At 42.6% G+C, this 22272-nt stretch overlaps 5 protein-coding genes and 1 long non-coding RNA gene across 10 annotated transcripts; 4 read left to right on the top strand and 2 right to left on the bottom strand.

Moving 5' to 3' along the window:
- The first annotated feature begins 531 nt into the window (after positions 1-531).
- Positions 532-1932, top strand: LOC111598374 (chorion protein S18). The gene is made up of 2 exons (XM_023313581.2): positions 532-1283; positions 1358-1932. Exons 1-2 carry the CDS (start codon positions 1269-1271, stop codon positions 1853-1855), a joined length of 513 nt encoding a protein of 170 aa, XP_023169349.1. The 5' UTR covers positions 532-1268; the 3' UTR covers positions 1856-1932.
- An 817-nt stretch (positions 1933-2749) lies between these two features.
- On the top strand, positions 2750-3388 carry LOC111598376 (chorion protein S15). Its single transcript, XM_023313583.2, has 2 exons — positions 2750-2843; positions 2911-3388. Exons 1-2 carry the CDS (start codon positions 2832-2834, stop codon positions 3253-3255), a joined length of 357 nt encoding a protein of 118 aa, XP_023169351.2. The 5' UTR covers positions 2750-2831; the 3' UTR covers positions 3256-3388.
- A 1009-nt stretch (positions 3389-4397) lies between these two features.
- LOC111598375 (chorion protein S19) lies at positions 4398-5279 on the top strand. The gene is made up of 2 exons (XM_023313582.2): positions 4398-4485; positions 4563-5279. Exons 1-2 carry the CDS (start codon positions 4471-4473, stop codon positions 5157-5159), a joined length of 612 nt encoding a protein of 203 aa, XP_023169350.2. The 5' UTR covers positions 4398-4470; the 3' UTR covers positions 5160-5279.
- A 1715-nt stretch (positions 5280-6994) lies between these two features.
- On the top strand, positions 6995-7524 carry LOC111598377 (chorion protein S16). The gene is made up of 2 exons (XM_023313585.2): positions 6995-7360; positions 7436-7524. Exons 1-2 carry the CDS (start codon positions 7021-7023, stop codon positions 7522-7524), a joined length of 429 nt encoding a protein of 142 aa, XP_023169353.1. The 5' UTR covers positions 6995-7020.
- A 1798-nt stretch (positions 7525-9322) lies between these two features.
- On the bottom strand, positions 9323-22033 carry LOC111600799 (paramyosin, long form). Of its 2 annotated transcripts, XM_030225684.1 has the most exons (9): positions 21634-22033; positions 21110-21166; positions 18815-18901; positions 18588-18754; positions 15922-16793; positions 15726-15853; positions 15544-15656; positions 10050-10665; positions 9323-9981 (listed from the first exon to the last, which is right to left on the bottom strand). In XM_030225684.1, exons 1-9 carry the CDS (start codon positions 21754-21756, stop codon positions 9505-9507), a joined length of 2640 nt encoding a protein of 879 aa, XP_030081544.1. In that variant the 5' UTR covers positions 21757-22033; the 3' UTR covers positions 9323-9504. The 2 variants fall into 2 exon arrangements, with proteins under 2 accessions (XP_030081544.1, XP_023169343.2); XM_023313575.2 differs by lacking the exons at positions 15544-15656; positions 15726-15853; positions 15922-16793; ... (2 more) ...; positions 21110-21166; positions 21634-22033 and adding an exon at positions 13644-14700.
- LOC115483485 lies at positions 14698-15336 on the bottom strand. Of its 4 annotated transcripts, none has more exons than XR_003944369.1 (3): positions 15199-15336; positions 15037-15145; positions 14698-14733 (listed from the first exon to the last, which is right to left on the bottom strand). It is a non-coding gene; the product is annotated as an uncharacterized LOC115483485 (long non-coding RNA). The 4 variants fall into 4 exon arrangements; XR_003944366.1 differs by having other exon boundaries at positions 15033-15145; positions 15199-15331; XR_003944368.1 differs by having other exon boundaries at positions 15033-15145; positions 15225-15327.
- Positions 22034-22272: the final 239 nt, after the last annotated feature.

Genomic DNA, 22272 nt, shown 5'->3' with positions numbered 1-22272 from the left:
GATCGCGCACATTAACATCACTCAACTATCATTTAGTTAGCTCATAAATCTACTTACCTTAAAGCACAGACTACGAAGCATCTTGGAGCTGTGGGTGTGTTTGTTGTGAGCTAGTTCTCTGTACGGGCTGACGGGCGCGCGGCTCTTATAAAGTCGCGTGGCCGCCAGCCAGACGTGTCGCTCATCAAGATTAGAGAGCTCCGCACTGTAGTGTGCGCCAATCTTGTTCAGCTTCTGTTAAATATGTTGTTGAACAAGCTATGCTAGATGCTCCACTAATCGAGAGCACAGCTCTTAAACTCAAAAACCGAGAGAAATGGGGAAAATACTTAATGAAAATTTTTATTCAAATAATTGCTTTTACTTATATGCTTAAATCTTTATGTAATGCTTTATATATTCCCTATTGCTTTACTCATTTTTAGCTGTATTACGATTAAGCAGTCCCAATGTTTATTTGAGTATGATATCCTAAAGTTTTCAAAACGAAGTTAGTAACAATTGAATTTGAATTTGTTTAAATGTTGAGTAAATAATAAAGAACTGAACTTATAGACTGTAAGTGAAGAGTTAATACTGCATTTTCGTGCTAACCAATGTGCCGCTGTGAATGTGTGTAGTGGATGCAAAGTATTATTATTTTGTTTGAGTTATTTAAAGTGCTTGGCGTTGCAATTTTAAAATTGTTTATAGTTTATTATTTTATTGTAATTTTATCGTAACTTTTTTTGCTTTTGTATATAAATTGTACCAACGCAGCAGAAAGTTGAAGTCAATGCCTTGGCTAAAAACGGTGTCAAGCTCGCTAGCCACAGTGGTGCAAACAATGACGAATCGCGGATCAAAATGACGCCCACATGGGCAGCGCAGAGACACACAACTAGGCACGCACGAGTCATCTGGCTTGCGTAATGAGTGTTGTGGCAGGGGAGAACTCTCTAGACGATGGCGTAAGCACAGACGCCTGCTATCTGGACCCGCGCCGAATTCAGTGTCAAGTTTGGTCGGCAGCCCCGTTGGGTGGGCCAACAACCAGTGCAATGTTGTTAGCATGCACGTCGAATCGAGCGACGTCTTCAGATTGCGGCTGGAACACAAAGAACTTGGCTACATGGAACAGACGATCGTCTAGAGCCAAACTTGCATCACATTCGTCACGTAAGCGAGAATTGGCATTGCCTGGATTTTTAGTATATAAGCAAAACGGGTCGCTCCAGTCAGACATTAGTTCACAGCCAAACTAAACCCAACCCAACTAAGCCAACAAAATGATGAAGTTCATGGTAAGTGTCTGCGCATCCTGCCCACCCATCTCTCCTGGCCATTAGCTCATTTTCCACCTATTCCTTTTCTGCAGTGCATTTTCGTCTGCGCCATCGCCGCTGTCTCGGCCAATGCGTACAATCGCGGCTATGGAAGCGCACCCGTCGGCGGCTATGCCTACCAGGTGCAGCCTGCTCTGACCGTGAAGGCCATCGTCCCGGTTGGCGGCTACGGCAGTGGCGGCTATGGTGGCAGCTACGGCGGTGGCTACGGCCGCAGCATTGAGGTCCCAGTCTCTGCCCACTACACCTCCAGCCGCAACTATGGCTATGGCGCCGCGCCCGTCGATCGTCAGGCTATCTCTCTGGCCAAGCTTGGTCTGGCTGCCCCCAAGGCTGGTGCTCCTCTAGTCTGGAAGGAGCCCGCCCGCCTGGTGGAGCGCTCTTATGGCCCCAGCCAGAGCTACAAGCAACAGTCAAGCTACGGCTATGGCGAGGAGGCACAAGGTGGCTCAGCTGCCGCAGCTGCCAGCTCCGTGGCTGGCCAGAACAACGGCTACAAGAACTCCGGCTACAAGAACTCCGGCTACTAAGCGAGTTCAACTACAGTGAAACAAAAGCTCCTAAAGCTTGCGACTTATAGACGAATAAGAAGAAACTAGGAAGTAATAAATGCAAAAAAACTTAACAAATTTAAAAAAAAATTTAAAGAATTTATTATTATTTTTAACTGGGTCTTGGGGCTTAACGAAAAGTTAAAATTTGTGCAAATCTTAAGCTTATAAAACTTAAGGAAGAAGCGACTTAAATAGTGCTTACTGTTGATATATATTTTATGTCAGAGCTTTGACTAAGTTTTTAATATAAAACCTTTTTTTTTTATTTTAAGAATTTTATAAGTTGACTAAGAAAATTTTACATTTGCCTTTGACTCTATTTAGCTTTACTAAGTATGCCCCAGTTTTGTAGTCCTTCACTTGGGCAAACCCAAAGCTCAGTCTTGCGCTCATGTTGACAGCTCTATGTACAGCGCTAGACTATTGTTCTATTAAACTTGCGCCCTAGGAATGCGACTGCATATTCATATATAGGAAGTAAAAACTTAAGTTTTACTTTTTAAACTGGGGCTACGAAAGTCGCGCGCCTTAGCCGAGGGGTTTTCATTGAGAGCTCACGAAGTGCTTTTTTTTTGTACATGTGTCCAAGCCGAATAGAGGCAGTGGGGGGCGGGGCCTACTGTTGCCAGGCATTATCAGAGCTCGGAAACAATGAAACATCGCGTAACCGAACGATTTTATAATTTGTTGTAGACACGACAACAAAAAACGAGTAAATACTAAATGCGAGTACATAATGTTGTCTTATGTGCTCCAGACAATTATGAAATATCACAGTAATAGAAAATTATTAAATATAAGTAAATATATATATATAGTATATATAGATATGTGGCCAAGCAGTGTCACGTAACTATATCGAGTCTAATTTTTGCATATAAAAGCGAACGTTTGCGCCAAGTAAATCATAGTTTGATTGATTTCTACAACTAGCAAAGCCAAATAACTCAACATGAAGTTCCTGGTAAGTAGTCCTTGACCAGTTCTACATGGCGAATTCGTTGGCTTATTCTATTGCTGTTCCATTCTAGATTGCTTTCGCTCTGTGCGCTCTGGTTGCCTGCATCAACGCCAGTCCCTATGGCAACATTGGCTATGGCAGTGACCTTGGCCGCGTTGCCTACGTTCAGGATATTGGCTATGGCGGCGGCTATGGCGGCGGCCATGGTGGCAACCATGGTGGCAACCGTGGTGGTTATGGCCAGCCCCTGATCTCCCGCTCATCGAACCCCTCTGCTGCTGCCTCCGCTTCCGCTGCCGCGGCTGGACTCCGCCCCGGCAACTATCGCCAGGCTGCTGTCATCGGCTACGATCTGGACTCCAGCTACAATGGCAACAGCTACGGACGTGGCGGCTATGGACGTGGTGGCTACTAATTCACTCACATTCCAATCGAACCAACACCAGTTTTGTTCAAGCGGAACAGCCATCGAGAAAATGAAGCAGCTGTGCGCAAATAAAAAGAAAAAACCCGCTGAAAGCCGCGGAAAATGTTGAACAAAAAAAAAACAAACTCTTTTAATTGTCTTTTGTCGAGTTGTCGAGCTTGTGCGAGGGCAAGTCGAAAGTGTGACATACTTTTGAGTGTCGGGCTTAAATGTAGCTGGGATTATGCAGCAGTGACTAGGCACGTTGGGGGCTGACTGTTCTATGGAACTAGTCTGAATTGAAAGCAGTGAAAAAATAAGTTCAAAAATGACTTCTTAGAATGTTCAATGACGGATCAGCGCAGATGTGGCATGTGGCCTAAATGGCTTAGCCAACTGCAAAAGCGCTTAAGTCACTAGAAAAGCTTTAGGTATCCTTTTACAAAAGGCTTTTGGCTATAATAGCAGCTCATAGTTCTTCTGGAATGTGTTAATAAGCCTTAACTCTATAAGCCAACTGCAAGTCAGTTGCTCACATAAGTCCTTAGTGACAAAAGTTAAGCTCAAAGGAATGCTCATATCATATAAGTTATTGAAACATATGTCTATAACTTTTGCGTAGAATGCTGAGGTATTTTATAGCCAATCTATAAATTGTTAACAACTTTTACAAGAGAGACGCAGAGAGAGTGAGAGAGAGGTCTAGCTGTAGAGCAATAGCTGCTGCTGCTGCTGCTGCTGCTGCTGCTTATCCAACTGCATGCTCACACGAAGCAGCTATGTTTTTAGAACCACCCCAAAGTGTGGGCAGCATCCACCCATATTGTGGGCGGCTGCAGCATTCAAATGTCGGCGATATCAGCGCCAACTGCAGCGTGAAGTGTGAAGCTGCTTGAGTGGCGATATCGAGCTGCGATTTGGACAGCAGCAACAGCAACAGCAACAGCAGCAGCAGCAGCAGCAGCTTGCTGGACTGAGCCGCCCTCAACGTTGGCGAGATGAAGACGACGCCGTTGAACCTGAGTTGAGCTGAGCTCAACTGAGCTGAGCTGAGCTGGGCTGAGGTGAGCTGCAGCCAGCGGCGTGATAAATTTGCAGCGAGATCACGTTTCGAGTGCTTCAATTATTTTGCTTATATAAAGAAGTGTGCTTGCCATTTGGTTTGTTAATTGTGCCAACTGTTTCAAGCAGCGAGCGCCCCCCAAATAACACAAAAGTACAACCATGAACAAGTTCGCCGTAAGTACCATGACGAAGATTACTTCCCGTTCCCGTTCCCGTTCGATCGATCTCTAACCCGACTTACCTTCACATAGACTCTCGCGGTATTCTTCTGCGCCTACCTGGCTGTCGGCAGCTGCAACTATGGCGGCTCCAACTATGGTGGACACCGCAGCATCTCCAACTACGCTCAGCGTTCGGAGGGTGGTGCCGCTGCCGCATCCAGCGCCGCTGCTGTCGGTGGCAACGACCAGCGTCCCGTTGAGATCATTGCCGGTCCCCGTTATGGCGGCAGCGAGCAACTGCGCCCCATCCTGATCGACTCTGGCTACGGTCATGGTGGACACAGCGGCTATGGACATGGCCGTGGACACGGAAACATTGGACACATTGGACACATTGGCGGTCTCGACGGCTTGGGCGGCATCGGCGGCCTCGGCGGCTATGGCGGTCTGATTGGCGGCGGCAACTATGGTGGCCACCAGCGCAGCTACAACAACCGTCCTCGTTACTCTGTCCAGCCCGCTGGCGCCACTCTGCTGTACCCCGGCCGCAACAACTACCGTCGCATCGTCTCGCCCGTCGAGTACTCGAAGGTGGTGCTGCCCGTGCGCGCCGCTCCCCCAGTAGCCAAGCTGTACCTGCCCGAGAACAACTACGGCAGCTACGGCAACGAGGGCCTCAAGTACTAAGAACTTGATGCACCAAGCCGAGAACTCATCCTCCAACATCAGTTCAAATCTCAAGCTCTCGCACTGGATGAGTTCGTTGTGCCAAAAGCGCTAAATAAAATTGTGAATAAAAAAAAAAAACAAAAATGTTTCACTGATAATACGGTCATACTAAAGAGTGTGGCCTTGAGTGGGTTGAGTGTGTGTGTGTGGGGCAGATAAGTGGTTCCGGTTGCCGTCAGCGGCTCTGTGTGGCTCACCAATGTTTGGCAGCTGCAGCTGGCCGTTTTCGACCTAAAGCTCAGCTTTGATTGTAGCGAAAACAACGGCCGGGAATGCCGTGCGTGCTCAAGCCTATGCAAACGAAATCGCTACTTTAAAAAACAAAAAAGAATACAAATTAAATACATTTTTTGGGGCTGCATAATCAATAGGTTTTAGTGTTCAGTCAAAAACTTTAATACAGAGCGAAGTCATTGATTTGTATTCGAGTAGGTCGAATAGCTCAGCAGATTATTAAGACGGCTTTGCTTTACTATACTATTTACTATAATATGTACTCTATCATAGCTTCTACTTTACTATCATATCCTAAGCTAGTGTGCTGTGTGTATACCCTAACTTAAACTCAAATTAAAAATCATTTCATACACATTCAGAAAGCTAAAAGAGTATATTCGCGTTGCTATTATTTGTCATACATATATTACTCTTTCTAAGCGTGGGCTTATTAAATCCATAGTCAGATTTACAGGTGAAAAGCAAAGTGCACAGCTTCTATTCTAATTCTAATTCTAATACCATAATTCCATTAAATATTTTTCTCAAGTCAAACTTTGATCTGTCGACATAAGTTTCTATTTCATATATGTATCTCTACTTATATTTTGTGGCGCATATTTAAATGCATAAACTGTCTCAGTTTCTCTCATATGAGTACCTACTGTACACTGATTAAATAAGCTTTAAGCTTTCATATTTCATGGCGCCTCAGGTTAGCAAAAGAGTTGAACACAAAAAGCCATTAGCTCTGCGGATCAGACACACACAAGCAACTTTCACTCTCTGTCTCTCTCTCTCGTTCTCGCTGTCTCTGTCTATACACTGAGTCAAAGCTGAGCTCGAACTCGGCTCGATTATCAGCTAACCCAGTTGCATGCAGCTAGATTAAACGCAACCTGAGCCAGACCATGGACATGGACAGAGGCCAAGTGCAGCAGAGTCTTTCGCATACCAACTGCAGACTATCAATGCAACATTAGAGCTGCCTACGTATGCTGCCATATGACACAGAAGTGATGAATGTGCGCTCGAATGCGTCCACAGCCAATATGATGCTGGCGAGGTTCATTGAGCAGCAATGAGAGATGCTGCTGCTGCAGCAGGTAGCCAAGTCAAAGACCTGATACCGCACACGCCAAAAGCGGGCCGAGCGTGCCAAGCAGAGGGGTGCACCCAATTAGATATCAATGGGAGCTACTGGCTCTTCGGCTTGTCATTGCCATTGTCATAGTCGTGGTCGTGGCCGAGCTAAATTTGCTTTTGGCGCGCAATTTCAAGCGTAAGCTGACACCGACTGCCCGAAACTGTAGCCCGAAGACTGCATCTCTCTCGCTGAAGACAGAGAAGGGGTAGGCCCCGCCAGCTTATCTGTGGCACACTGCAGTGGGATTTTGGTTCGGCGATGCAGCTACTCTTGGCCAGCTAGCCGGCCCCCCTAAAGTTTCGTCATGACTCGTCGGTCTGACTGGGCTTTTGGTCACGTAAAGCGCACACACAAATCGCTGGCCAGCTCAAATAATATGGCTATAAAAGCAATTTGGCCATGCGCAATTGTTAATTAGTTTTGAAAACAGTCGCTTCCTCGCAGCATCAAGCCAAAATGTCCGTCAACTCAATGCGTCTGCTCTGCCTGATGGCCTGCTGCATCACCGTCTGCTTGGCCCACCGACCCCTCGCCTACCGCAGCAGCGGCTATGGCAATGGCGGCTATGCTGACTATGTCAAGCCCTCTGATACCGCCGAGGCTCAGGCAGCTGCTCTGACCAATGCCGCTGGCGCAGCCGCCGCCTCAGCCAAATTGGACGGCACTGACTGGTATGCCCTGAACCGTTATGGCTGGGAGCAGGGCAAACCTCTGCTGGTCAAGCCCTACGGCCCACTGGACAAGCTCTACGCCGCTGCCCTGCCCCCACGTTCCTTCGTTGCCGAGATCGATCCAGGTTAGTTACTACGACGCTACCTCTAACACTCTGAGCTGCTTGCTAAAGATATCTTCTCTTCTATTTACCTTGCAGTTTTCAAGAAGAGCCACTACGGCGGACTCTACGGCGACAAGACTGTCGTCCTCAACACTGGCTCCAAGCTGGCAGTCTCTGCTGCCTAATTTGTTTGGACACTCAAACTGTGCCCAGCCACTTGAAAGTCTTAATAAATAGTGATTAGTTTAAACAAAAAACTTACCTGTGTGTGTTTTCAATGAGCTTGGATCTAACACCTGGATTAGCTGGCTCTCAATGGGAAGTAATTGAATCTTTGTTAGATTGACTTTGATATCTTGCTCTATACGTAGTTATCATAGCACTTAGTTTCTCCACTCTCAACATGAGCAGCTCAATTGCTGTCTGAGATAAGTCGAACTGAGATAGTGACATTTTGTTATAAAAACATATTCGATTCGATTCACAAGTCTAATCAGGAAATGATGTTTGTTCTTAATGTTTAGTTTCTTAATACTAATATAAAATAAATACTATAGTATTACTATGTTCTCAGCTCAACTGCACTTATGGCTTACATAGTCAAATGATAGCCAGACTGTTAAAGATATGTTGTCTAGATATAACTATAGAGATACTAACTATCTCATATACTAGCAACATGAATTGCTGTGTAAGATATATCGTTTACCCAAAATACACGTATCTAGTTTTCTGAACTAAAAGCATATAGATTATCTATAAGAAATAGGCAACTGATAGATAAACATATAACACTTTGATAAGTTTCTCAACTCTTTGCTTAAAATACTTTGTGTCTCCACATGCTTGAAACTTTGATTTGACTGGGCTCAGAATATGTGGTCTCTATACAGAGCAGCTCTGTGCTGGTTTCTAGGGCAGACTACGCTTTATACAAGAAATTATTGACAAAGTGCAGAGTACATAAAGTATCTCAAAGTATGCTAAACTAGAAGCGTGGCATATTTTCTAAGTCTAGATAAGTATGAAGTTACTTTTCTAAATATATTTATGTATATCTAGTTATATAGAGTTATGCATGAGACATTATTGATAAGAATATATTTTTTATATCTAGGCAAACTTTTTGCCTTGTCTCTATATGGAAACAAAGTGGTTTCTTAACGCAATTTTCGTTCCCATAACTTCAGCTTTCTATTCAAAATATATTATTTTCTTAGCTTTAAACATCTTTTACGTTGCCTCTCCATACCTTGTTTCCATAACCTAATAGAATTGTTTCTCTACGCAGCTCTTCTACTCATAACTAAAGTGATTTTCTTCTAGTTAAACTCACTAACATATCCCACTCAGTACAAAACTCAGCTGGAGTTATTTATTGTTTTTTTTTTTAGTTATTATTATATAAGTAAAATTCAGTTTTTATTGCAAAATACAAAGTAAAAATATGAAAATTGCTCAGTTTTTCTTAATCGTTTTTTGTTTTAATCATTGAAAATGAATTCGTTACGAGCACACAGATATTTACCTACTAAACATAAAATGAACTAAAAACAAGTAGAAGCGGTTGTAACTCGGGTAACTCGTTTTCATAGTATTTTTTATTTTTGTATTTTATTTCATATATTTGTGGGGTCGATCTTTGATTTGGTCAGCCAAACTCGATAAACAAACACTCTCTCTCTCTCTCTTACTCTCTCTCTCTTTCTCTTTCTCGCTAACGCTGCAAAACCGCTGAAGTTTTCCTTTTGTAATTTTATTTGGTTTTTTTTAGGTTTTAGGTTCATTATTTTAATTAAATTACATGAACTTCAAAATATTATTATTATTATAAAATAGATAGGAGATGTGTAGTGTTATGTATTTATAATGTATAACCTATACGAACTCTCGCAAGCTCTGAAAAAAATTTAAATTATAAAAGTTTCTCTCAAGCAAATGTTCAATTCAATCTCAAGATTCTTCTTCTTCTTCTTCTTCATCTTCTTTTTCATTTTCTGCATACTGAAAGCTGTTCTTGTTGCCTTTTATAAATTATAAAATGTTTCTGCTGGGGTTGTGTTTACATGTATTTGTGTGGCTGTGTGTGTGTGTTTGTGTGTGTGGCGTGTGTACGTGTATTTGTGTGGGTGTGTGCGGTGTGTTTGTGGATCAGTGAGATTGATCTATTCGGTGATCGTTCTTGTTGTCTCCTGAATGTACACCTGAGAGCCGGGCACGGTGGAGGTGGTGACGAATGTGCGGTGCTTGGCGCGGATCAGATTCAAATTGGATTCGGCAACATCGGCACGATCCTCGGCAGCCTCCAGCTCACGCTGGAAACGGCGGACGCGTGTGGTTGTCTGCTGGGAGACGCCCTCCTGCTCGGACAGCTGGCGTCTGTAGATGTTGATCTTGGCAGTGCTCTTGTCCAGCGCATCTTGCAGCAAAATGATATTCTTCTGGTCCTCCTCGCACTGTACAATCACTTCCTTGACGGTGCGCTCCTTCTTGCGCAAGATCTTGATGGTCTCGGCGTGACGGCGCTTCTCCTCCTCCAGCTCCAGCTCCAGATCGCGAATGCGTGCCTCCAGTTTGCTGATGATGCGCTTGCTACCGGCAACGGCGTTCAGCTCCACTTCCTCCAGGCGAATGGATAAGTTCTGTGTGGAAGATAACGGCATACATTAAAGCAGTATTCGAACAAGTTCTTCTGGCTACCTTGGCCTACCTTGACTTCGACTTCCAAAGACTTCTTGATGGTCTCCAGCTTGACGATGCGCTCCTGCTCCTCATGCACCTGCTCGACGACTTGCTTCAGATCGATCTGGACCTTCTGGTAACGCTCGTCGCTGATGCGCAGCTCCTTGGACACCTCCTCGTAGTCGGAAGCGACAACAGACAATTCCTGTTCCAGCTTGGACTTGAGAGACACCAAGTTCACGTTGACAGTGCTCAGCTCGTTGATGCGTGTGGTTGCCTCCTCGTACTGGAGCTCCACGGTGCGCTTGGCACGATTGGCGCTATCCAGATGGGAGCGCACCTCCTCCAGCTCACCATTGAGGCCGGCCAGACGACGCTGGGCAATGCCATACTGATCGAGAGTGGCCTGCAGCTGGCGCTGGACATCTTCGTAGTGGGCCTGCAGTTCGGTCAGCTGCAGCGACTGCTTCTTGATCACCTTCTGCAAGTCGATGTTGGTCTTGTTGGCCACATCCAGCGACATCTCCAGCTCGGTGATCTGGATCTGCAGCTTCTTCTTGATGCGTGTCACCTCGGTCTTCAGCCGGGTCTCAGCCTCAACGACGCGAGCATTCAGCTGCTCGATCTCAATGCTGGTCTGCTTGCTAAGGGAGTCACATAGAACGGAATCACATAGAATTGCTCAATTAAAGAATTACAGATCAATACAGATCAAATATGAGTTAATTCATATAATTGCTTTCTACTGGAAGTTGCCCCCATAAAAGTTGCTTAAAGCTTAAGTTGACGTTTTCACCTCGAAGTCGCTTTCATTCGCTTGCATTCTGTGCTTTATTTTTGGCCCCAATGCTCTGACCCACAAAATTGCATTTTTCCCAACACTCAGCATTCAGCGCGCTCGTTCGCCGATGTTTTTGTGGCATTGTCAAAAATCGCATTGTTCGGCGAAATTTTTTTCATTTATTTATACGCTTGATAAAGACATCGAACTTGTCACAAATAGCGCGTTTACATGCCAACCATTGCTGCCTGAGTGCCTCATCTTGGGGCACACAGAACCTGCCATGCGCATCATGCGTCTAATTTTAGGCGTAGGTGAATTCTGCTCTGCTTCACGCTATATAAATCTATTTAAAATCGGCTTGCAAATCCACTTGATATGTTGTCGCCTGCTGCCAACTAATTGTAATCAAACTGTTGATTCATCTAACAACTTTTTGCATAGGGCTAAGAACTGTAGCTGTTTAGTTAGCTCCAAGCTTGAGCTACTCTATCTCCAGAGCTCTTGCTTTGCAGATTCTTTAATATCTTAGCTCTTGCTTAATGAAAGACTTGCATCTTTGAATCTACAACTATGATCTTTAAGTGCTTTATTCTTCTCACATTCTAGCTCTAGTTATCAGCTTAAGCTTAGCTTTGGTTAGCACATGAATTATTAGTTTATTCTATATCTATATCTGTCGTCTTCTATTAGTTCTTAGCTGCTGTTCAGTCAAAGGCCTAGCCTCCAAGAGCAAAGTATCATATCATCAATTGTATTTCTTACTTTTAAGACCTATGACTCCTCAGCCTAAGCCCTAAGCCCTTTATCTCATATATATCATATACACTTTGCTCTCGTATTTATCTATTATCATATCTGTTCAAAATGGCTCTCTATATAGCTGTAAGCTGAACATTCCATTCTACTATTACTTTTACTATACTTCTTACAAGCTAATGCCTTAGCTCGCAGTGTCATATTATATCATATTTTACTTTTTAGCTTTACATCTTACCATTTAATACCTAAACTCTGTCTATATAGTTCTATATATATCTATATATATCTATAGTTCTTAAATGCAATTTTCGTTTCCCATAAACCTTAATTAAATTTATCTTTTCAGTTCATATGCTCCCATCTAATGCCTTTGCCACGCATCAACAGTTCATCATCTTTATTTGGCTGTCTTTATTTATGTTCTCTGTTCAGTTTTCTTACAGTGTAGTAGCCCATTTCTTAGTTACTTAATCTATGTGTGCTCATTGTTGTCGCTTTGCCAAGGTATTTAGCTTGAGTTTCGCTTGCGAACGTAAGTATTTTTTCATTTAATTTTAATTCTTTTTTCTTTCGTTTTTTTTTTTTTTTGCTTCGTTTTGCTATGTTTATTGTCTACGCAGAAATATGTGATGAATTTTTTTTCTTTTCATTTATTTTTTTTGTTATTTTTCTGGCTTTCTGCTGTCATGCACATCAATTTTCAGTGCGCGAAAACAAAATGAGATATTTGTTCGTGAAGGACACGTCAAACAATGGCCAAACACTTTGCCAAACGCAGCCAACAGAAATACCTGAAAGGTATTTCTGTGTGCGGGTGGAAATAGTTTAATGGATCTTACATTAAGTGAATTGTAAAGTGCACAAAAAGTGTCTATACGAAATGATGTAGAAAATATTTTTCTTATTTATTCATTTTTATTTTAATGCAATGACAAATTGCGTTGCGTGGAAATCAATTGGATTAATAACAGATGGCTAATGTCTAATTGAATGGAAGCTAATTGAAATAAGGGCTGCATATGTCAACTGTCTAATCTGCTTCAATGGGACTCTAATTGGGAAACAGATAATTCCAATAGAGCTTGTTAGTGTGACAGAAAGAACCATCTATGTCATGTATTAAATTTTGTTGCGTCTAATTGGAGTCGTGCTCTGATTCAGCTTTCTAATCTGTTGTAATTGGAATTAATGACAGATTTTTTCTAAGAAAAAAACATTATTATTGCGTCACCTTTAGCAAGACGTTTGTGTAGAATTTCTAAATCTAGTCTAAATTATATATTATTATCTTCCACTTATAAATCAACTAAGCTTAAGAGCTGTACGTACTTTAAGTTAATTTTCAGCTCTTCCAACTTTCAGTTAACTAAGTTTTTGATTCAATTTTCATGGATTCTCAGTGAAAACATAATACTAAATATTTACTCTATCTTTCATAAATTTGAAATTCTGAATACCAATTTAAACATTGGATTATGGCAATTATGATCGTCAGCTGCAAATGGCATTGGCCAAATAGTCGGCGTTGCATTGCAATTAGCCAAGACGAAAAATTGTAGCAGAAAATAATTTCGACACGAGCAAGAAACAATGGATACAATGCCAGTGTTGATCATCGTCAAAAACAGAAAACATTAGACAAATAATTCAAGCCAAAAAGCCAAGGGAAATAAGCGAAAAGAAGCGTCGAGAAACGAAAATAAATGTTTTTTTTGCAGAAGCCAGACAACATAGTCCCAGGAGAGAGACGTAGCCATAGACACATAAGATTTGTGTGGGCAAAAAAGAAAAAAAAAACATATATATTCGCATTTATTCAGAAATTTGTCTGGGCCAGAAACTCAATTGAAATTCACCCGAGATTCGTTTGTAGCAAACTTCTAAATGATGAAAATTTATGAGATGCTGAGATGCAGGATTCGATGTGGTTAGACTATGACTAGATCAGGTAATTAGGGTTTGGGGTTTTGGGTTTCGGATGGGTTTTAGTGCTGCCAATAGACATAGGTATAGTCCTTGAGCTTGGGATGTGTGCGCATCACTTTGCGACAGATCCAACACTTATCCTCTATACCACACCTGCTATCCGCATAGAATTCGACGGTGCGCTGATTGAGGGTCGACAGCTGACGCTTGACATTGTGCAGCGAGGAGGAGACGCGATGATCGAGCTTGTCGACCAGGCGCTCATCCATTAGCTCCATGTGCACGGCATGGGCACGCAACTGACCGCCGACCCCGTCGAACGGGGACGTGGAACGGGCACGCGACGCGGCACGACTTGAACGAATCAGAGTTTGGGCTATATAGTCCTCCTCCTCCTTCTTGGCACTCTTTATGTTACGCTCCGACTCGGAGAGCAGCGCCTGGGCAATGGCACTGGCGGACTTGCCGCGTATCGAACGCTTGAAATCGTCGGACATTTTATCGTATTCGTTATCTAGCTCGATTTTGCGTATACGCTGCAATATCTTTAACGTGTCGCGCTTGATTAAATCCTCGAGCTCTTCCTGACGGCGACGACGACGCTGGCGCGATCTCTCAACGACTGTGTCCGGTTCAATGTGCTTGGCCACACGCGTTGCGTCGACGAGCTTCTGCACACTGAACGGCGATCGTTTCTGCGCCCGAAAGCTAAGCAAAATTTCATCAGCCCTCGCGGCGCAGGTGCGCGATAGGCGCACGATCTCATCGGCATTATACTGCCTAACCGCATTCGAGGAGCGATATTGCTTCAGGCCCCGCTCGCTAACCCATGGCAGATGCGGCTGCTGCACTTTAAGGCCTTTTGCCTTAGCATCCAAATAGTCCAACATCGGCTGATAGAAATTCATCGTATAGCCATAATTATCATCATATGTGGTTCCATGACGGAAGCGCGAGGGGCGCTTCTGCAGGGCGAGCGACATTTTTGCTTATATCAAGGGAAGGGAGCTTGGACAATGGAGTATGGAGTATGGAGTATGAGTGGAGTATATGGAATATGCGTTTGCCCTGCTACTTAGTATATGAATATCTCTAATTAAAGATAGTAAAGGAATATGGCCAGTCGCTTTGTCGCTTCGTCGCTTTGTCGCTGCTGCTGCTGTTGCTGCCTTCGGCTTCCTCAGTTTTGGCAACAGTTGCTGCTGCTGCTGCCTCGCAAATAAATTTTCAAATTTGTCGAAATCTATAAAAAGATTGCAATTTCTTGTTCAGCTGTTGTTGCGGCAAAAAGGTATCAACATAATGACGACAATGTACGTACAAAACATCATCATTATCATCATCATGAGCATCGTATTCGTTGGCAGTCAATGTTTTGTGCTTTTCTTGGGCTATGATTGATCCATTTTGGCAGCCAGCGCACAGACTATGACAAAATGTCACACACTTTTTACGCAATAGCTGAATACTGGGTGATCAGTCAAAGCCAGCGAAGCAGCTGCCAAGTTCAACAATGGCTTAAAACCACTGAGTGGGACTCACCTACCTAGCTGGTACTCGACCAGTCCTACGACTGGCTAGCTTTTCTTCCGATAGCTCTCTCTCCCAGACACTAAGTACTTCCGATTATGTAATCACAACAACTGCGCAATTTTCTGTTGAAAATCGTTTGATTTTTATGATTAAAGCAAGTCAGGTCTGCGACTACCTCATTCGAGTTTTTCGTATGCGAACCAACTTCTTGAAGCGGCTGGACAGGACTTAAGGATCTGGCGGCGGCTGGCGGTGAAAACTAATGCCGTTGCTCTGGGCGCGACTATTGAATTCGTACTGACTGGCTAAATGGGTCAATTTGATATCAATTGTTGGCAACGGCTGGCGACGATTGCAAGTCAATCGATTGATTTGCACATTGAATCGAAATACTTCCGTTTTGGCAGCGCGATCCACAAGGTTTGTGTTTTTCTTTCGCTTGCGCCAGCGGCGTCGTTTACAGAGGCAACTTCCACAGGGGGTGGGACGATTGAACTCATTGAATGCTTAGCACACTTACCGAATAGCCTCAATCTCTTCGTCCTTCTCGGCCAGACGGCGCTCGGCATCGTGACGGTATTGGTTGAAGTCAGCGGCCAGACGCTGTCCGCGCTGCTCCTCAGCCTTGCGGCCCTATAGAGTGTGTGGAAAGCGAGAAGATCAATGATACGTTGATAAAGGGTAAGGCCTTATGCTACTTACAGCCTCGGCTTCCTTGTAGGCAGCGGTCAGCTCATCACGCTCGTTCTCCAAGCGACGCAGCTCCAGTTCCATCTCATGCAGACGACGGTTCAGCTCGTTAATGACGCTCTTGGCCTCATGCAGATCATCTAGAGCGAAAGCAGAAGGTATTCAATTAGCTAACCAGTTCAAGGAGATCTGTAACGCTTTCACTTACCGCCCAGCTTCTTGTTCTCGCGGCCCAGCTGACCGTTGGCATCCTTGACCTTGTCCAGTTCGTGGATGGTGCGCTGCAGATCGGCGTGCTTGTTCTTCAGATCGCGCTGGCTGGTCTCGTACAGCACAATGGTTTCATCCAGACGGCTCTTCAGCTCGACGTTGTGCTTCTCGAGGGAGTTGACAGCCTTTTGGAGCTCGCGGCAGCTGTTGTTGGACTTCTCCAGATCGATGATGAGCACCTCAACTTCGCTGGCAAGGCGGGTCTTGGTCTTCTCCAGATTGTTGACCTTGACGATGAGGACTTCGATGTGCTCTTCAAGTTCGGTGATGCGCACTTGGTACTTGCGACGAATCTCCTCAACCTCTTCGGCGCGGGCTGCCACTTCGGCATTCCATTTGTTTTGCCACGAAGTGGCATCGGCATTGGCCTTGACCAACTGACGTTCCAAGTCAATGCGCGCCTCGGACTCTTCCTCGAGTTGAGAACGAGTTGAATCCAAATCGATCTCAACCTGATGCAGCGAAGATTCGAGCATTGAGCGACGACGGTCTTCGTCTTCCAGGCGGCGGCGTGCATCCTCCAACTGAGAGATGACTTGGCTCTTGGAAAACGAGACTGTGTCCAATTGAACTTTGAGATCTTGGACGTCCTTGATCAGCTCAATGTTTTCCTGCGAGAGGCGAGATTTGTGCGAAGTGATATCGATGACGGTGCGATTCAGCTCCTCGATCTTCACATTCAGCTCACTAATGGAGATTTCCAATTTCTGGATATGTTTCTCCGATACGATTTTCTCCTTGTTGTAGGATTCGATTTGGGAGAGCAGCTCGTAGACTTCGGCCTGGAATTTGGCCTTGTCCTTTTCGGCTCTGTAAGCATTCGATCAAAGTTTGTTGTTTTTTTTTTTCGAGTTCAATACAAGCTCAGTTCGCGGAAACTTTCAATACTTAGGCATGGTTTTGTGAGATCGGCATTGGTGATCGACCAAGCTGTGATTTCTTTATATATATAGTTAAAGCCAAGCTGAAAATTTTGTGCTAGGAGCAAGCTAAGGTAGAGATCGGTGTAATCCAAGCTCACAGAAAGATCGTGACGCTCGAAAGCTTTTGCCTATCGATCGATAGAAGCGACCTGTGGCCCTTTTGGCTGTTCTGCTGTTGGCAAGCGAAAGCACAGGCTGGAGCCAAAGCTTTAGCTAGCAACATGTGCACAGAAAGCTTTCCGATCGATATGCAAAAGCTCTGAAAAGGTTTAAGGTTAAGTGCATGTGCCTGGAAGCAAGCTATTTTAATTTCAATAATAGAATTCGATTTTATAGTATTGACGAAATTCCAAACATTTTTCACTTTTCGCTTGAGAGGCTGGGCCATTCGTTTAAGCAATTAGATTAATTAACAGAAAAACATATATAATGAAGAGAAATAATAGTATATATATATATATATTGAACCAGCCACAAGTTGCAAAAGCGAAAAACGTATCGAATTTCCATAAAATTCAATTGGACGAAAAGAGACAGCAACAACAACAATCATCACATTTTGAATATGATTCAATCAAAGACATATTTGGATCGGGCGTTGGTGCAAATGAGAGAGCAATAACAACAACAACAACAACAGCAGCGACAACAACAACAAAGAGACAACAGCAAGGCGGCTCTCTTCTACTTAACGCTCAAGAATGTAGATGAAAATTAAAAATTTTTCTTCTAAAAATAAATGCCAAAATATGCGCTACTCTTCTAAGTTGTTTGTTGTTGTTGTTGTTGTTGTGGAATAACATATGGTTGCGTGCGTGCGGAAAACGTTGAAAACTTTTCTTCTATTTCTCTGTTTTTTTTTTTCAATTTTCGAACTGAAAAGCTTCCTTCAAGCTTTGCGGCGAGCGAGCGAGAAAACTGCTTTGTCTGTGGCAAAAACTGCGCAAACTCGGGCGCACCTCAGCCACAAGAAGAAGAAGATGTAGCATTTTGGTATACCTGATCGAAACGTCGTAAGTAAGTGCCCAAAGGGCTAACTGGCTACGTCTGGCCAGGAAGTCAATACGCAGTTGACATTACGCATACGCCGCGTGCGCCGCATCGGCTTTGATCGTGCGACAGCCTTGAAATTGATTTGATTTTGAAATACGAAAATTCCTTTGCAATTTATTTTTGGATATTTGATTTGGAAATATGAGTAGCAAAAGCAAAAAGTCTCGCTGTGTGTGTGTGTGTGTTTGGGTTTTTCATTTTTGCTTTTGCTTATTTTACATTCGTCTGAGAAATTTGTGTCAATAGAACTTGCAAGCAATGCAAGTTGGAATATTTTCCGTAGCGGCTTTTCAGCTTTTCTGCTTGTCATGACATTTTGATGAATTGTTTATGATCTGATTTCAGTTTTGGTGTCAGCAGGGCAAGCAAGGTTACTCCAACTGCTGTTGTTGTTGTTGGCATTTAGCAGATTACTGTTGTCAGAGACACTGAAGAGGCAGCGCCAGCTGATGCCACTTCATCAAATACAGCATCAAAACGATAAACAATCAAACATGGATATACGCAATGTTTATGTATGGCCAAACAAGGTCAAAGCATGAGATATTGAGGCCAGGAGGTCGTTAAAGATGAAGTGCATATATGAGTGTGTGTGTGGGTGTGTGCGTGTGCGTGTGTGTTTGCCTACCTAGCCTTATTTTTCGTTAGGATTTCAACTTGTTCCTGGAAATCCGTAATAATTTCGTTGTGCTTTTTCTTCAAAAGCGTGGCGGTCTCCTCCGATTCAAGATGAACATCCTCAAGCAGCTTGCGCAGCTTCAGCAGCTCAGCATCGCGCTTGCGGTTGGCTTCAAACTGCAAGTTATATGCAATCTCTATAGTATAGTTAATATATTATATAATTTGTGCACTCACTTGATGTTCAGCACCACCCTCAGCTTCCTCTAGACGCTCGGACATCTGTATGACCTGAACGCTGAGGTCGGCTTTCTCGCGCTCGATCTGCAAATCAATTGGGTATATATATATTAGTCATCTATCTGTCTTTTAATATGATACAGTTTGTGACTTATTGTGTAATTGATTTGGACATAATTTATAGACACACTTTTCATAATTTTTCAAAAGTTTTCTCTCTGCTTTTTCTCATCGTTTTTTGCATCTATTTTTGATGGCAGTTTCGGCCATCCCACACGCAGTGCACAGACCATGATGCATTGCAGCTAATTCAAACGGCCCATAAAATATATAAATCAAATTAATCAGTCAAAAATAATTATGCGCATGTAACACCCAAAATAACAATGGCAGAATGCCAACAGATCGCCATAGGTAAGCAACTACCTATAACTGAGTGCAGCTCTACATCTATAGACATGGATATGTCTCTATATATATGTATATTTGTGTATATGTATATGTATATATTGCATTTCCAAAAAGAAATGCATTAAGGAATTTTTATTATACGCTTTTCAGTCGAACTCTAAATATATTTCCAAAAAAAAAGTTCCTTTGCTCTGACCTAATTTAAGATCTGCAAATTTGCGAATAGTTTTCTTCTGCTTGGTAATTAAAAAGAATTTTATATATTTTCTGTGTTTTTCTCGGGCAAAACGAAATTGGGCGCTGTCAGCTGCAATTTTGTGGAACTGGACGCGCAGATGAACGAATTTTTTTTTTGTGAAATTGGATTTAAAGAGAAAAACTTTGAACAGAATTTTTAGTTCAGCCGAAATGAAGATTGAATTTCCAGGTGTTTCTAACTTAAGGAAAGTAATTAAAGTTATATAGATGTGTTCTTTAAACAAAGTGTATATAATGTTGTTGTTATTTTGTTTTTTTTTAATAAAATTGCTGGCCAAAGGCCACGTAAGTACAAGCGTAAATCCATTTGCGCCATATGTATCTTGTAGATACTTTTGCCGCATAGATACATTTATGTGTGTGTGTGTGGCAGACTGTCTGTGCTGTGAAAACTTTTAATGTGCAAGAAAATTATTTAATTTTCCCACACATTTAAGAGCAACACACACACATACACACACTTATATATGTATATATGTATATGAAGGCAGCCCACATAGAAAAATGTTCAGCTGTGCCAGCGAAATTTCTTTTGGTTTTGCCGATGAGTAGGATGATCATCATAATGAGCATTGCTGCTCATGATTATCATGTTTTGTGGCTACTTTATTTTCTATTCTTTTTGTTGTTGTAGCTGCTGTGGCTCATATTTTTGTTGTTCTGCTTCAAGTTAATCATTGCTTGTGTATTGAATGTCGTGCGCTAATTTTAGCCATTTTGTTCCATATTGTGAGTGTGTGAGTGCATGTGTGTGTTAACGTGTGCATGTGTGTGTGAGTGTGAGTTTGCTGATCCATAAAGCAAAAGTAATTAAAATTATTTCCACAAAATATATATATTATAAACACATATATATAGAGAGAGAGAGAGCGATTGGTATAGGTATATTTACAAATACTTGTGCCCAGGCCATGCCATGCCTTTGCCTGTGCCTGTGCCTTTGCCTCTGCTAGGCCGGGCCGGGCCGCATTTTCTAAATTTGTAAAGCCCCAAACAGGAACAGACTAGAGGCCCAACAGCAACGACAACAACAACAAGGCGAGCGCGTCGGTTGCAACTGAATGAAGTGCGAGGCAAATGCAAAAATGCAAACTTAAAAAACCAAATTGCATTTGCTTTTGCTTTTGGCTTTGCAAAGACAGCAAACACAATTGGCAAAATCAAAAAACCATTTATCAAAGTTTATAGAGCCAAACAGCGATTGAAGTTCAATGCACATCATTATCATTTGGTTCGACGCACAAAACTCTCGAAGGGTAATTTATTCTTAGCCTCTCTCTAAGTGCAACAATTTGTGGTTCGATTCTATTGTTTTTGGCCGCTTTTCTATTTTGACGTCTTTTTCCCCCTGTTTTCTTTACATTTGCTCTTCTCTTTGCTTTTCCACATATTTTGCTGTTTTTAGGGTGACATTTGCAAAGCGACAAAAGTGAAATTTCATTTGCATGGCGCTTGGTCTACGCAAAAAAAGCCAAAAAAAAATAGGAATTTCCAACTTGCCGCCTTCCAAAGCAGGTGAGAAAAACTCAATAGACAGTTGTTGTTCATGCTAAAAATAGCTTAAGTATTGTGTCTTGGCTTATCTATAGCTTAGGCTACTTATAATTAGTAATAAACACTTACCCTTTGGCGCAGCTCACGTTCAACTTCAAGATCATCTTGGAGCAAACGGATCTTATCCTGCAAGAAAATGTATATTTTGTATTCAGTTTCAACTTCAATTTTTAATTTCAATTTTTTCTCAATTATTTTCTCAATTTTCTTTAAGAATTTTCACACAAGTTTGCTAAGTTTTTCGCACAAAATTTAAGCATATATATGTATTTTTTATCGCATTTTTCAATGTGTATCTCGTAGGTGCTTGTTACATAATTTTCACCGACGCAGATATACATATATGTATATATATATATGTATATATATTCGTATGTATATCTAGATATTTTTGCTCGCACGAATTTTATTTTTCCACGGCACACACACTCACAGATACGTGCACATGCATACCTAGATACACATTTGTACATATCTAAGATAGATTTTGCAGTCACAGATACTTTTCAACTTTTGAGATACTTTGGCGAGTTGTTTTTTGCACAGTTTTTCGTGAATTTTGGGTGTTGTCTTCCAGCTGCTTCGATCCTTACCTCCAAGCGGGAAAGCGAGCTCATGTCGGTAATGTATTCGATGTTCACATCGGCCGCACCGGGTCCAGTGGACGTGGCCCGGTAGGAGTATTTCGAGGAGCGTACAGCTTGCGATGACGACATTTTATGTCAGATTTTCCAAAATTTGCAAATCGAGATATTATTTTGTGTGTGTTGGTGTGATTTGAGCGCGTTACGCGTTTCTCCTATGATTTTATTTTGGTTGCTTCAAAAGAAAATCTCTACAGCACCGCACGCAGTTGTGTAGTTGTCACCGAGTCACCGAATAAATTCGTAATTAACGTCGGAGTAAGGCTGGTGATCTACTGAACAAGAGATCCCGTTGTCGTTCGAATAAAGAGTATTTCGTTTATTTGGTTGCGGGTCGCTAGTGAATTCGTCTATTTCAACGAATCCGAACAGCTTGGCGCTCGGCTCTACGATTTTCTAATTTTCTTCTCGTTTTTTTTTTTTGGGTGTTCTTTTGAGTGTGCTTTTTGCCTTTGGCTCGACGCGCTTATTTTCGGCAGTTCTTCCTTTGAGTGTGTTTTCGAGTGAGTTTTTCTCCTTTGCTATGTGCGTGTTAATTGCTCAGTTGTGTGGAAAATTCTTTGATTTTGAATTTTCTGTTCTATGTTT

The sequence above is a fragment of the Drosophila hydei genome, unplaced genomic scaffold, assembly GCF_003285905.1.
Source record: "Drosophila hydei strain 15085-1641.00,03,60 unplaced genomic scaffold, DhydRS2 tig00008135-arrow-pilon, whole genome shotgun sequence".
NCBI classification, from domain to species: Eukaryota; Metazoa; Arthropoda; class Insecta; order Diptera; family Drosophilidae; genus Drosophila; species Drosophila hydei.
This window is presented reverse-complemented; position numbering and strand designations above follow the sequence as displayed.

Excerpts from the sequence above, each read along its gene's own strand:
- LOC111598377 (XM_023313585.2), top strand. The coding sequence starts at position 7,021 with ATGTCCGTCAACTCAATGCGTCTGCTCTGCCTGATGGCCTGCTGCATC. Across the intron at positions 7,361-7,435 it reads CGTTGCCGAGATCGATCCAG|TTTTCAAGAAGAGCCACTAC; the intron begins GTTAGTTACTAC and ends TTTACCTTGCAG.
- LOC111600799 (XM_030225684.1), bottom strand. The coding sequence starts at position 21,756 with ATGTCGTCATCGCAAGCTGTACGCTCCTCGAAATACTCCTACCGGGCC. Across the intron at positions 16,794-18,587 it reads CTAACGAAAAATAAGGCTAG|AGCCGAAAAGGACAAGGCCA; the intron begins GTAGGCAAACAC and ends GAATGCTTACAG. Across the intron at positions 9,982-10,049 it reads CTTTGGAAGTCGAAGTCAAG|AACTTATCCATTCGCCTGGA; the intron begins GTAGGCCAAGGT and ends TCTTCCACACAG.